Raw genomic sequence first — 13,196 nt, 5'->3', positions numbered from 1 at the left:
TAATTAAAAACACTAAGCTCTTGCTCCACCTCAGGGTCTTTATATGTGCTTTTCCCTGGGCCTGGGATGCTCTTCCCTTTGCTGTTTACATGGCTGGTTATTCTCAGTCTTTAGCTCTCAGTTCATATATCTCCTCAGGGATGTCTTCCCAGCCACCGCAAGTTAGTATACCATCCTACCTATTCTCTGCCTTGTCATCTTGATTATTTACATCATAATTGTCAATTATTTTGTCTATTTGCTTGTTTACTGTCTGCTTCCCTTGAGCAAGGGGGACCCTGTGAGAGCAGGGATTTCAGTCTTTTTTTTTTTTTTTTAAGGATTTTACTTATTTATTTGACAATGAGAGATCACAAGTAGGCAGAGAGGCAGGTAAGGGGGGGGCTCTCTGAGCAGAGAGCCCGATGCGGGGCTTGATCCCAGGATCCTGGAATCATGACTTGAGCTGAAGGCAGAGGCTTAACCCACTGAGCTACCCAGGCGCCCCAAGGGATCTCAGTCTTAACCAAGCTCATGTCCCAGGTGCCTCGCTTTGGATCCATGGTACCTGGCACATAGTAAGAACTCAGCAAATACGTACAAGATGAGTACAAACACCAGCCCTTGTAACGTGAGTTGTAACTACGGCTGCAGAGGCCTTGGAGGACAGCGATTCAGTCTACCTGGAGGAGCAGGCAGTTTCACCAGGGAGATAATGCTTGAGCTAGGTCCTAGAGGAAGAATGGGAATCTGCCAAGTAGAAGGTGAGAGAAAAGGCATTCCACACAGAAGAAAGCAGACAACGTACAGAGGCAAGAAAATCTAACCTAATTATGACTAGTTTAGGAATTCTAAGTCGTTTAGGACTATAAGAAGTATAGGTCTAGAGGGCAGTTGAGGGTGCTGAGCTTGCTGAAGAATTAGACAATGGGAAGTTTTGAAGAAGTTTTAAGCTGGGGTAAGACATGATCAAATATTTTAAAAAGACAGCCGCCCCAATGGTACAAGAGTTAGAGAAGAAAGAGGTATAGGGGCAAGACCAATTTAGAAGCCATTATATTTGTCCAGTTGAAAGATTCTGATGTTCTATGCTCTGTAAATAACTCCATAGAACAGTGGGTCTCAGTTTGATGGGACCTCAGAATCACCTGTGGGTTTTATATTCATAATACAGACCCCTGTAGGTCAGGATTGGGGAACTGGCAAATAGGGATGATTCTTCTCTCTGGACTGCGCCTTCCTGTGATTCTCTTAATTACAATGAGGAGGACACTAAGAGACAGGGACTGGTCAGAGGAATTTTGCTGTCCAGTTATTCCCTACCCAAGAATATACTAAGTCTGACCTGCCTGTTGGGGGTGTAGGAGAAAGGGTAGCAGGGAGGAGGCATAAATTGTGGCTTGGTGGTAATACCAGTCCTTTCATTGGGACACACCACAGCACTGACATCTAGAGTTGTCTTTCTTTTTTCATTTAAGTCACAAAGGGGAAAAACATTTTCCCCAATCTCTGATAGGAACATAGAAACCAAGCCAGCGTCATCTCCAAATATCAGTACCGTATTTTCTCCTTCCTCTGTCTTGTCTGTCAGGTGAAGAGCAGCACATGAAGTGTGGCATGACTTACTTAAGAACACCGGCTGGCATCCAGATGTTAGCAATCGCCCTCTTGCGAGGTCGAGTTGTTATGAGCTTACTGTGATAGAACACAAACTAAAGGCTAATTAATTAAGGTTTATCTTGATTCGTGTTGTAGGAGAAATTATTTTAGCTCTTCGCCAGTTAGATCTTCTTCAGAAAACTATTGTCATATACACCTCAGACCACGGAGAGCTGGCCATGGAGCATCGTCAGTTTTATAAAATGAGTATGTACGAAGCGAGTGCCCACGTTCCACTCTTGATGATGGGACCAGGAATTAAGGCCAACCTACAAGTACCCAGTGTGGTTTCTCTTGTGGATATTTACCCGACTATGCTTGGTAAGTACCACAATCCTGTAAGTATTTATTTGTAATCATGTTGGAAAAGGAATAAGTAGAGAGGGACTTGGCCGACCTGTTCATAACCTTGAGCAGTTCTTTTAACTGTGAGTCAGATCTACATCTGAAAAAATGAGGACGACAACTCCTCAGGTTCCTGTAGCATACAGTTGTTTTTCCCTTCAAAAGAGTCACAGTCATGGCATGGTTATAACGTAAGCCACAGAAGATATTCAGGTTCATAACCTCACAGGATTTGCGCAACATGTGATTCTCTACCACCATCTCTCAGAAGTGTAAGTAGTTCCCTTCTGGATTATTTTATCCACTTTGAAACTACTAATCTTGTACAGTGTTAGAAAAGCCTCTTAATCTAACATATGAACCCATTTCTCCTCAGAATCTTTAGATTAGTCTGTCCTAAGAACTTCACTAGCTTCTTAATGTGTATAAACAGAACCATACGTCTAGAACGGCAACATATGGGTAGGGGTAGTTAACAGTTTTGTTGAAGGTAATAGAACAACAACATCAGTAAATTCAGAGGAAATTATACAGCATTGTTAGCCTCTATCTAATTTAGCAGACTACTTTAAATTCAGTAACATTTAAATACTGAAATTCTTCTAAGGCACCATCAATTAGAAAAAGTACCATCTATTTATAAATAGATTTTAGTGAAAGAAAACAGGACATAAGATATATATGTTTCATATGTATATATTGAAATGTGAAAGAAACATGTATCTGAAAACCAAAGACATAAGAAATTCCTTTTTATCTCCTTCCTTCTGCTACAAAGTCCTTCCCTTCATTTAACTGAAGACTATTCCAGGGCCTTAAAATTCTTTAGGGTTAATTTTTTTCAATACCTTTTCACTTTCTCACTTTCTCTTTTATTTTATATCACTTCTTGTATATTTGAACACAATTCTTTGTTTTTCTTTTGCCTGATGGTATTTTTAATCTCTTCAGTTTCTTAGTTGTCATTTGCTGGTTCCCCTACATCCCAAAGCAATTATCACACTTAGCTGTATCTCTGCCACTTTCTGACTCCCTCACTCTTCAGGCAACCCTGACTACTTCCTCATTTCTGTTTTGATAAGAAGTGTATGTATGATTATGTATGTTTGTGTCTCTCTTATTATAACCTTTATAGTTTTAGGAAAGGTGCTTTTTTAAAAGATTTTATGTATTTATTTGACAGAGAGAGAGAGAGAGAGAGAGAGAGAGAACAAGCAGGGGGAACAGGAGAGGGAGAAGTAGGGTCCCTGCTGAGGGGGGCTTGATCCCAGGACCATGGGATTATGACCTGAACACAAGGTGGATACTTACCCAACTGAGCCACCTAGGGGCCCTTAGGAACAGGTGCTTCTTGATGGTGGCATCTCTTCTGTAGTTTCCTCCCTTAGTTTTTCCTCAGGTAGAAGTCCCCCGACTCCATTTCCAAATTTGCTGAACTCTTTAGCCTTGTTCTGTTTTTTAGAAGGACAGTGACTAGAACTGCAAACCAATCATGAAAGGTTGGGCTGATTCTTTCTCAGTATCCCCTTGCTATATTTGCTAGTGGTATTTGACATTTTGCCTGTCTTTCTGACTCTAGCAGTTCAACTGACCATTATGTACAGGGAGCTGTCTGCAGTGAGTCCTACCTATGCTTAGTCAGCCTATCACCTGGTATGTAAGGTGATTATTATGCATATTTAAGTGATTTTTCTTTAAATGTTGTTTTATATTTGCCTACAGTGCAAATTTTGCTTCTCTACATTTTTGATCCACCATTAACACTACTTGCCATTTTATACATCATAAGAGTTAAAAGGCATCTGCAAGATTTCCCAAGGTATTTAGCTAACAGATTATATAAGAAAACACTAAATAAAACTGCTTAGGTTGAGATAATTTATTATCCACCTAGGAGACTACCTGCCTATCCCTGGATTTGTGTTGTATGATAGTAAGCATTTCATTAGCCAAAACCAAACATTCCCAGAAACTCCTCCCATTCCTTCCCACCTCTTCTGGAAATTATGTAGGTGCTCTCCAACTTCTTTTTTTCCTGAAATTTGTTAATTATTACAATTTTCTAAAACTCACAGTTCTATGTAGATTTTTACTTATTTTTATCTTTCACTGATTCTTCGTAATAGACTTCTGAGTCACATTTCCCTACAGAATATATTAACAGCATTTACATCATGTGTTGATTAGATCTGCCCAACTAGAGTAAAGGAAATTAAGCCAAAAATCAATGTCTCTCTAATTCTAAACTGGAAATTAGCCTCTTCAGACTTAGCACAGCTTGTAATATGTTTCATTACAAATATTTTTATCACCAAAAGGGAAAAGTTACATTTATGTGTTTGGGGCAGGAAGGAGAATATCCGTGCATGGGTCTTTTTATATAAAGCACTGAAACATCCTACTGACCAGATGTTAACCAGAGATAAGGTAGAAAGAGAATGATGAGGGGGTACAGCAAGAATCTTACGTTGGAGCCAGGAAACAGCATGGTAATATTATCATTTATCTAAAATTAACATTTTTGCAAATGATAAAGCATTAATATTAATAGAGCTCTTACAAATCTATAGGAAAAAGAGAAATACCCTACTCAAAAAGTGACTGAAAGATAGAAACAAACAATTCACAAGAGAAGATACTCAAATGGCCAAGATATTTTAAAGGTTCAAACTCGGTAGTCAGAAAAATATTAAAACAAGAAGATACCAATTTTCTTGCACGTATAAAGTTTTCAAAGATTAAAAAGAATTAGAAAATCTTATATTGGAATTAGGCCTTTCCTTATTCTGCTTCTAGGAGTATAAACTGGCACAGATTTTCTGGAGGCAATGTGGCAGTTTGTTCCAAATTACTCAGAAATACACATACCTTTTGACCTAGAAATTCCAATTTTAGAAAATAACCTATAGCTATATACAAAGATTTATCTCCATGGATATTTATTGTAATATCATATTAAGCTAAAGAATTAGAAACAATATGAATACTGGGTAGAAACAGATTGGGTAAAAAATAGTCAATTTTATTGATTCTTCTAGCCAATTAGAAGTTTACAACAGATATAAAACATAATGTATTCTTAGGATTCTAAAGGCCCCTTCTTTATTAGCTTAGCCATAGCTGTATTATTTTATATGAATTTAAGTTACACCCGGAGTATGGGATTAAATATCTTAGATCAAAGCCTCAAATCAGACCTCCTCTTCCCTACATCATACGGATCTCAGAGAGAAGAATATTAAATAGGAAGAACCAATTGAGATTCCTGTTCTATTAAACCTACCTTACTATGAAGAGCCTGTTCAAATTTTAAGAGGCTACAATGCTTTTATTAAAAAGTCTGAATTTACAAATAGTTTTTAAAAGGCATTTTAACTACATCTGAAACGAATATTGCACAGCATAATAAAATTAATTTTAAAAATTGGGGGGAAAATACAGAAGGTATTTCAAAAGAGTTTTTTTTTTTCTTTCCTATAAAATGGTATTTTATGATAAAGTAGAAAGGGTATTCTTAACCTGTTTATCTTAATAGTCCTTTGTGGTATACCATCACACTATCATTTTCTAATACTGGCAGAAGAGTGCCATTTTTATGAACAGGAACTCTTTATACTATTAAAGTTGATAGCACTTCAGAGATTATTCTTTAAAAATTACACCACCCCCCCCCGTATCTTTTTTTCTCTAATAACCTATTAGCAGCATCTTTTGGCTCAGTTAGAAGTAAAGGGAGTCTCACTTTAAAATTAAAATAGTTCTGATTTTCTCTTCTAAACATATTTTCATGTGAGTTTTTTTCTTTTAATAATTGATCTTTTTTGTAAAACACCTGCCTTCCCCTCACATAAAAGATAAATCCATATTTTTGAATTATGAAAATGTAATTATATAAAAATGCACTTGTGTGTAAAAGAATGCTTATTGTAAGGGATTCAGATTGCAAAATGCTTCCTGCTACATGATGTAGTGGAGGGTTGGGAGAAGCATTCTACACAGACTATTTTACTTTTATTATCTAAAAAAAATTGTGAAGTTGAGTAACTACAGTAAAGCAAGACTTGTGTTGTAGTACTAAAGAATCCAGAAGACCTGGCATCAGACTGCCTAAATTCAAATCCTTCCTTCAGTTTTGGCCTTGGGCAAGTTACTTAACATCTCTGGTCTTCAATTTTCTTATCAATAACATGTAAATAACAGCAGCTATTGCAAAGCTTAAAACAATGACTGGAACATGGCAAACAATTAAATGTTAGGCTATCATTGTTAGTAGTTTTTATTCTTTGGTATGCCCTAAAAAATGTACATAGTTTGCATCATTGCCATACCAGTCTAATCTTTTATCTTCTCCTATGCTCAGGAAGAAATCTTCAGGAAACCATCCTATATATCCAGGTCTGCATTTTTCCCCATTTGTTGACTGTTTTAAATTCAAGGCACTTTGTTGAGAATCCTGCAGTTACTTTTTGTCTTTGCTTATACTACCAAGAAAGATCAAACTTACTTAAAACAGTATTAGAATGACAGATCTGTCAGAAGAAAAAAAAAAAACACATGAAAATGGTTTTAAACAAAGATCAAAGAGCTTTTTGAAATGCAGTTTAAGCTAAAGTGCTTTTAAGGAAATCATTGATAAATAGATGAGAAGTGAATACCCTGTTTCCTGCAGCACAGAAAAGTTAATAAATATGTAAAGTAGTTAGTTATTAAATACTGTGAATATTTGACATTGGTTTCTTTCTTCATCAGTTTACAAAGGTATATGATACTACTACTATTAGACTGGCAACAAGTCACCGTTCTCTCTTGCCCGGACTGCTGCAGTACCTTCTTGCTCCCACCTTCTGCTCAGACCGCTTTCAGTCAATTCACCCTGCGATCCTTAGCAACGGGAGTGGCAGGCTTCTACTCAAAAGTCTCTGCTGGTTTCCCTTTTACAAAGAGTAAAATTCAAAATCTCTCCTTGCACCTGAGATTCCAACATGACCTCTCACTCCTCTTTTACCGTTGTACCCCTCACCTACTCTTCTCCAGCCTATTCAGAGCTCCTTGGTGTCTGGGGACTGGACTCGGCAGGCTCCCCCTGCCTCAGGGTCTGTACATTTGCTCTTCCTGGGGGGAAGCCCTTCCCCCAGAGATCTAAGGACTCTCCCTGGCCCTTCCTTGGAGTTTAAATGCCACCTCATTAGAGAAACCTTCCCCTGACCGCACTATATGAAACAGCACCTGAACACATACTCGCCATCACTGTCTCCTTTGCCCCCCCCTTTTTTTTAATTGCACTTAGTGCTGTATGCCATGACTGTCCATCTGTCTCCCAGCATTAGAATATAAGCTCCAGGAGAGCTTACCTGCCTTCTCCACTGTTGTTTCCTTACACCTGGAACAGCACCTAGGTTGTTGAATGAATTAAAAAAAAAAAAAAAAAAACTTACCCCAGTTTACTACTGACTTCCCATATAAACACAGAACCATGTCCATTTTCTTAGTCTTCCCAATTTTCTTTTAGGAAGATTAGGCTAACAACAGATGTGAAATAAGGCATTGCTAAGTTTCAGAGGTTATTAAAATGCTGAATACAGGAACTTCCCAGTCCTGGGTATATACCAGTTGGTCCTTGCCTCCCAATCATCTTCGAAGTCCTCTTCTCTCCCTTCCTACGCCTCACTAGTGGGGCTACATGACGACTACCAGACAGACCAGCCTGACCCAGTCTGCTCCCTCACTACCCGCATTCCTTACGGTAGACCTCACAGTCGTGTCCTACTGTATTGTAGCTGAAGTGAGTTTTATTTAGGGCAGTCCCTTTCTCTCATGCACATCCCCTTAAATGTCTTTACTCCTTTGTTTTTAACCAGTTATCTCTGGTCTTTCTTTCTTTCTTCAAAAAGTCCACAATTATGATTATTTGGCAGAAAATTAGTACTTGTTTTTAACCAGTTATCTCTGGTCTTTCTTTCTTCAAAAAGTCCACAATTATGATTATTTGGCAGAAAATTAGTACTTGTACTATGCCCCTTCCAAGGAAATGGGAGAATATGGACTTTTACATATATGTAAAACATGTACCTTTGGAAGATTTATAGAGGTCTTTCTCTACCTCCTTATTTTCCTGAAATTAGCCTATTAGTCCTCAAATACTTAGTCATGTTAATTTTCTTATTCAATTTTGTTTAAGTTCTAGCATGTCAGATATATTATTTCCTATTTTTCATTGGAAATGTTTAATTATACTTAACCATGGAACACAGAAACCAGAAAAGGGGTGGAAAAGCAACTGCAGACTCATTTTGGAACTATCCAAGTAGCCAGTCATAATTAATGGTGATTTTTCTATAGGAAAAACATCATTTGAGTTCCAAATACCTTAAAAGCAATTTTTTAAATGCCACTTTTTAAGTTAGACATTTCTCATGTTATAGTTTATCTGTTTATATTTGATAAGGGGAAATAAATTATTTTTCCCTAGATCAGTATAATCCAAGATTTCCAATATATGTTCTGCAAAACACTAGCCCCTCAATATGCTACTTGAGGGTAAAAATGTATGTCATCAAATAACTTTGGGACAAATGGCATACTATTATACCATCCTTACAGGTTTATGAAAAGTATCAGCAATAAACTTTCACTGACAATAAAATAACCTAGTTTAAAAAAAAATTATTTATTTATTTATTTGTTTGTTTGTTTATTTATTTGACAGACAGAGATCACAAGTAGGCAGAGAGGCAGGCAGAGAGAGAGGGGGAAGCAGGTTCCCCGCCGAGCAGAGAGCCCTGATGCGGGGCTCGATCCCAGGACCTGAGATCATGACCTGAGCTGAAGGAGAGGCTTTAACCCACTGAGCCACCCAGGCGCCCCTAACCTACTTACATTTAATCATTGTTTGCAAACATATAGATGACTACTAAAACCCTTTCTCATATAGGTCTTTTATCTTAATATCTAGTGGAACAAATGGAAGAAACAGCTGTAATTATTTGTCATTCAGAAATAAAGGACTGACTAATATCTGTTGAGCGTTTCTTATCAGGTACTATTCTCAGAGCCTTACATAAATTATTATATTTAAACCTAAAATAAGCATATGAGGTAGAGGTATGATTGTTACTCCCCTTTTACAGATGAGGAAACTGAGGTTCAGAGTAGTTAGCAATCATGTCGAAAGAGCATATGGCTAATGAAGTGAGCATTTGGACCTAGGCACTCTATTTACCAAATCCATATATGATCCACACCTTGTAATGATGTCATTTATGAATATTTCAACTAATGGAAGAATAAGTTATTTAAAAATACTATTTTGTTACATAGATATTGCTGGAGCTCCTCTGCCGCAGAACCTGAGTGGATACTCTTTGCTGCCTTTAGCATCGGAAACGTTAAAGAATGAACATAAATTCAAAAACCTGCGTCCGCCCTGGATTCTGAGTCAGTTCCATGGATGCAATGTGAATGCTTCCACCTACATGCTGCGGACTAACCGATGGAAGTATATCGCCTACTCCGATGGCACTTCAGTACTGCCTCAACTCTTTGGTAAATCTGTTGGTATCTTCTTTAGTGTGGTAGTATACAGAATGAGCTGTCCTCCATAGTTTTGCTCAAGAGGCCCAGTCATCCGTGGTTAAATAAATACCTGCTGCTTCTCATGCCAGGACCATCTACAAAAGGTTGCCCATGTGAGGGGGCAGCTTCTTTGCAGATCCTCTGAATTCCAGACCAAGTGTCTGAAGACTTTTGATCGGGGTCTCAAGATTGAAACTGTGGTTTTCGCTGATCAGGGTCTCTTCTAAGATGCATGGTTATCTTTCCCAAACAGTAGTCCACACCCTCTCATTATCCCTTGGTTTCAGCTGTCCTGGATATTAACCCTTATATTTTGTGAAGCCTGACATTCTTTTTTTTTTTTAATGATTTTCTTTATTTGACAGAGAGATTTATTTGACACAGTAGTCAAATATTTGACACAGGGAGAAGCAGGCTCCCTGCTGAACAGAGAGCCTGATGCAGGGCTCGATCCCAGGACGCTAAGATATGACCTGAGCCTAAGGCAGAGGCTTAACCCACTGAGACACCCAGGCACCCCAAGCCTGACATTCTGATTTATTATTTAAGATGATACCAATATCCTCATTTTATAGAGAAGACTAGAAATCAGAGGGATTCAAATACCTGTGCAAGATCTCACAGCTAATGACAGAGCTGGGATTTTAACCCAGGTCTAACTTCAAAATCCATGCTCCTTCTCCACAAAGATGCCTGCTAGCTTCACTATTCTATGAATTAATTTTAATTTTTTAATTTTTTAAGATTTATTTATTTTAGAGAGAGGGAGAAAGAGCATGCACAGGAGGGAGGGGCACAGGGAGTGGGAAAGAGAAAATTCTCAAGCAGACTCCCCCTCTCAGCACAGAGCCCTATGTGGGGTGAGATCCCAGGACCCTGAGATCATGACCTGAGCTGAAATCAAGAGTCAGATGCTTAACCGATGGAGCCCCCCGGGCGCTCCTCTATGAATTAATTTTAAAGCAACATTATTAAATTCAGGTTTTACTTATCCCTTGCCTCTCTTTTTCACATATAACATGCCATTATTAATATTCATTTCTCCCTAAGTTTCCTTTCCAGTTAGAAATGTCAAAATCATTAACTCCAAATAATTCTTTAGGGGCTAAACTGATTGACCTCCCCCTCTCCCCTTTACCCTAAGAGCAGGAGATTCTTGGCGTCAAAAGTTAGTCCTTCCGGGCGCCTGGGTGGCTCAGTGGGTTAAGCCTCTGCCTTCGGCTCAGGTCATGATCTCAGGGCCCTGGGATCGAGCCCTGCGTCGGGCTCTCTGCTCAGCGGGGAGTCTGCTTTTCCTCTCCCTCTCTCTGCCTGCCTCTCTGCCTACTTGTAATCTCTCTCTGCTAAATTAAAAAAAAAAAAAAAGGGAAATCCTTCCGTTTTCATCCTTTTGTGTAATGGGCATGTCTTGCTCATTCACTGGACATGTTCTGCAAAAAGCAGATGTGACTATCAAAGTATCAGGGGGTGAGCCTGCCTTTCCTGTATTCTCTGGGATTTATTCACTGACTTCCCTTTCCCAAATAGGTACCATCTGAAATCATCTAACAAAGTCCTAAATGTCTTCAGGGCCCTTCTGGCAAATGCACCACATACGCCCACAGAGGTTTTGTTCATTTATTATCTTAAGTAAATTGTCGTAAAATCTTTGATTTGCTATTTTTCCAATTAGATTGACATAGTTATATTTTGTCTTCCTTTTACCTGGGTAAAAAGGGTATTTATGTTCTGAAATATTTATTGTTATTTTCTTGGTGGTAGCAATGAGATACATTCTTATTTCTGTGGCTATTTGCTCAAATGGACAGTGCTGATGCACCGAACTTTCAAAAATCCAAGCACAAGATGCTAAAATATATAGAAAACTAAGAGTAAATGGACTTACAAGACTATGACTTGACTATGTAAAGAATTCTTACATCTAGAAAATTTGGAGCTGTTGAAATGGGAGAATATAAGCATTACTATTTCTTTTCTCTGTGTGTCAAAACAAGGCATCAGAACCAGGAAGAATTAGGGCCAAGCCAGTTTACTAGTGAGATCTATCTCTGCCATCTAGGAAAGGATAAGAAAAAAAATGAGATAGCAGGATGATGGTAGGAAGGTAATTTGGACATACATTTAGAAGAGTGTTTAACCTTTGGTATATTATTTTACCATTTATATTGTCCTTCATCTTATTATGCTAATAGGAACTGCAAATAAAAATAAATTCAAATACATTATCTGTCACAGAGTAATGGCAATCTAAAATGTGTTTTTGTAACTGGCAACTATTTTGATAGCTATTTCCATTTTTTCTTCCAGATCTTTCCTCAGATCCAGATGAACTAACAAATATTGCTACAAAATTTCCAGAAGTTACGTATTCTTTGGATCAGAAGCTTCGTTCCATTATTAACTACCCTAAGGTTTCTGCCGCTGTCCACCAATACAATAAAGAGCAGTTTATCAAGTGGAAACAAAGTGTAGGGCAGAACTATTCAAATGTTATAGCGAACCTCAGGTGGCATCAGGACTGGCTGCAAGAACCAAGGAAGTATGAAAGTGCGATTGATCGGTGGCTGAACACCCCCACTAATCTTAACAAAATCTGAACTGAAATTAGATTAGAAAATAATGTTCTAGAGCACCATATAGAGAGACATGGTAAGAGATCATGATTCGCTTTTGTATGTTTTAATAATTACTGATTTTTAGTTACTTTTAAAGAATGTATTCTGTTTTAAAATAAAATATAGAGCATGTGGGTGGCTCAATGGGTTAGAGCCTCCGCCTTCAGTTTGGGTCATGATCCCAGGATCCTGGGATCAAGCCCTGCATCCGGCTCTCTGCTCGGCAGGGAGCCTGCTTCCTCCTCTCTCTGCCTGCCTCTCTGCCTGCTTGTGATCTCTCTCTGTCTGTCAGATAAATAAATAAAATCTTTAAATATATATATATATGTAATCATTATACAGTTAGATATTTTCATAAGTGATTACTATCAAAACCTCATTCTTATGAACTTTTAACAACTTAATGGAGGTGTTAAAAGGATGGAAGCAAATAGTATAATATAAAGTTAGGTTTCTCTGAATAATATGGAATATACACAATTTTAACAATTATTTTATGACTTATGAACCATAAAGTAGTTATTTGTATTTAATGGTGTCTGCTGAGTTATTTGCATTTGATGGGGCATAAATTATTTGGATGTATTTGATGGGACACAGTTCCCGGATCTGGCTGACTTTATTACAGTTTTTTTTTTTTTTTTAATCGGTAATATATGCACAAGCTACTGAAGAGTGAACAAATGAGCATGAAGTGTCCCTCCTTTCCCAGTTCCCCTTTCTGGGGCAACTACTATAACCACCTTCCTAAGTATCCTTTTAAAGACACACAGTATATTTAACAAACAAACTTTGTATTTCCCCCCAACACACAAAAGGTAGCTTACTCTACAAAAGGTTCTGCATCTTGCTCTTTTTTTTTTCTCCCACTTAAAAATACCTAGAAATAAAATTACTGGGGCAAGACTGTATCTAGCACAAACAAGTACACCAAATTACCTCCAAAGAAGTTATATCAATTTAAATTCTCACCAGTGATGCACTTCCTCACATCCTTCACCAACCTGATAAATAAAAATATATTTT

General features: G+C 37.9%; 1 protein-coding gene across 1 annotated transcript in view; it reads left to right on the top strand.

Annotated features, from left to right (window-relative positions):
* Positions 1-12,385, top strand: part of ARSK (arylsulfatase family member K) — a 42,945-nt gene extending 30,560 nt beyond the window's left edge. Inside the window, exons 6-8 of the mRNA XM_004769912.3 lie at positions 1,735-1,959; positions 9,301-9,525; positions 11,863-12,385. Of these exons, the coding sequence (XP_004769969.1) occupies positions 1,735-1,959; positions 9,301-9,525; positions 11,863-12,152 (740 nt within the window). The 3' untranslated portion in view covers positions 12,153-12,385. The remainder of the gene's footprint in view (positions 1-1,734; positions 1,960-9,300; positions 9,526-11,862) is intronic.
* Positions 12,386-13,196: the final 811 nt, after the last annotated feature.

Source organism: Mustela putorius, unplaced genomic scaffold, assembly GCF_011764305.1.
Source record: "Mustela putorius furo isolate JIRA1106 unplaced genomic scaffold, ASM1176430v1.1 tig00537350_pilon_pilon_pilon, whole genome shotgun sequence".
NCBI lineage: Eukaryota > Metazoa > Chordata > Mammalia > Carnivora > Mustelidae > Mustela > Mustela putorius.
This window is presented reverse-complemented; position numbering and strand designations above follow the sequence as displayed.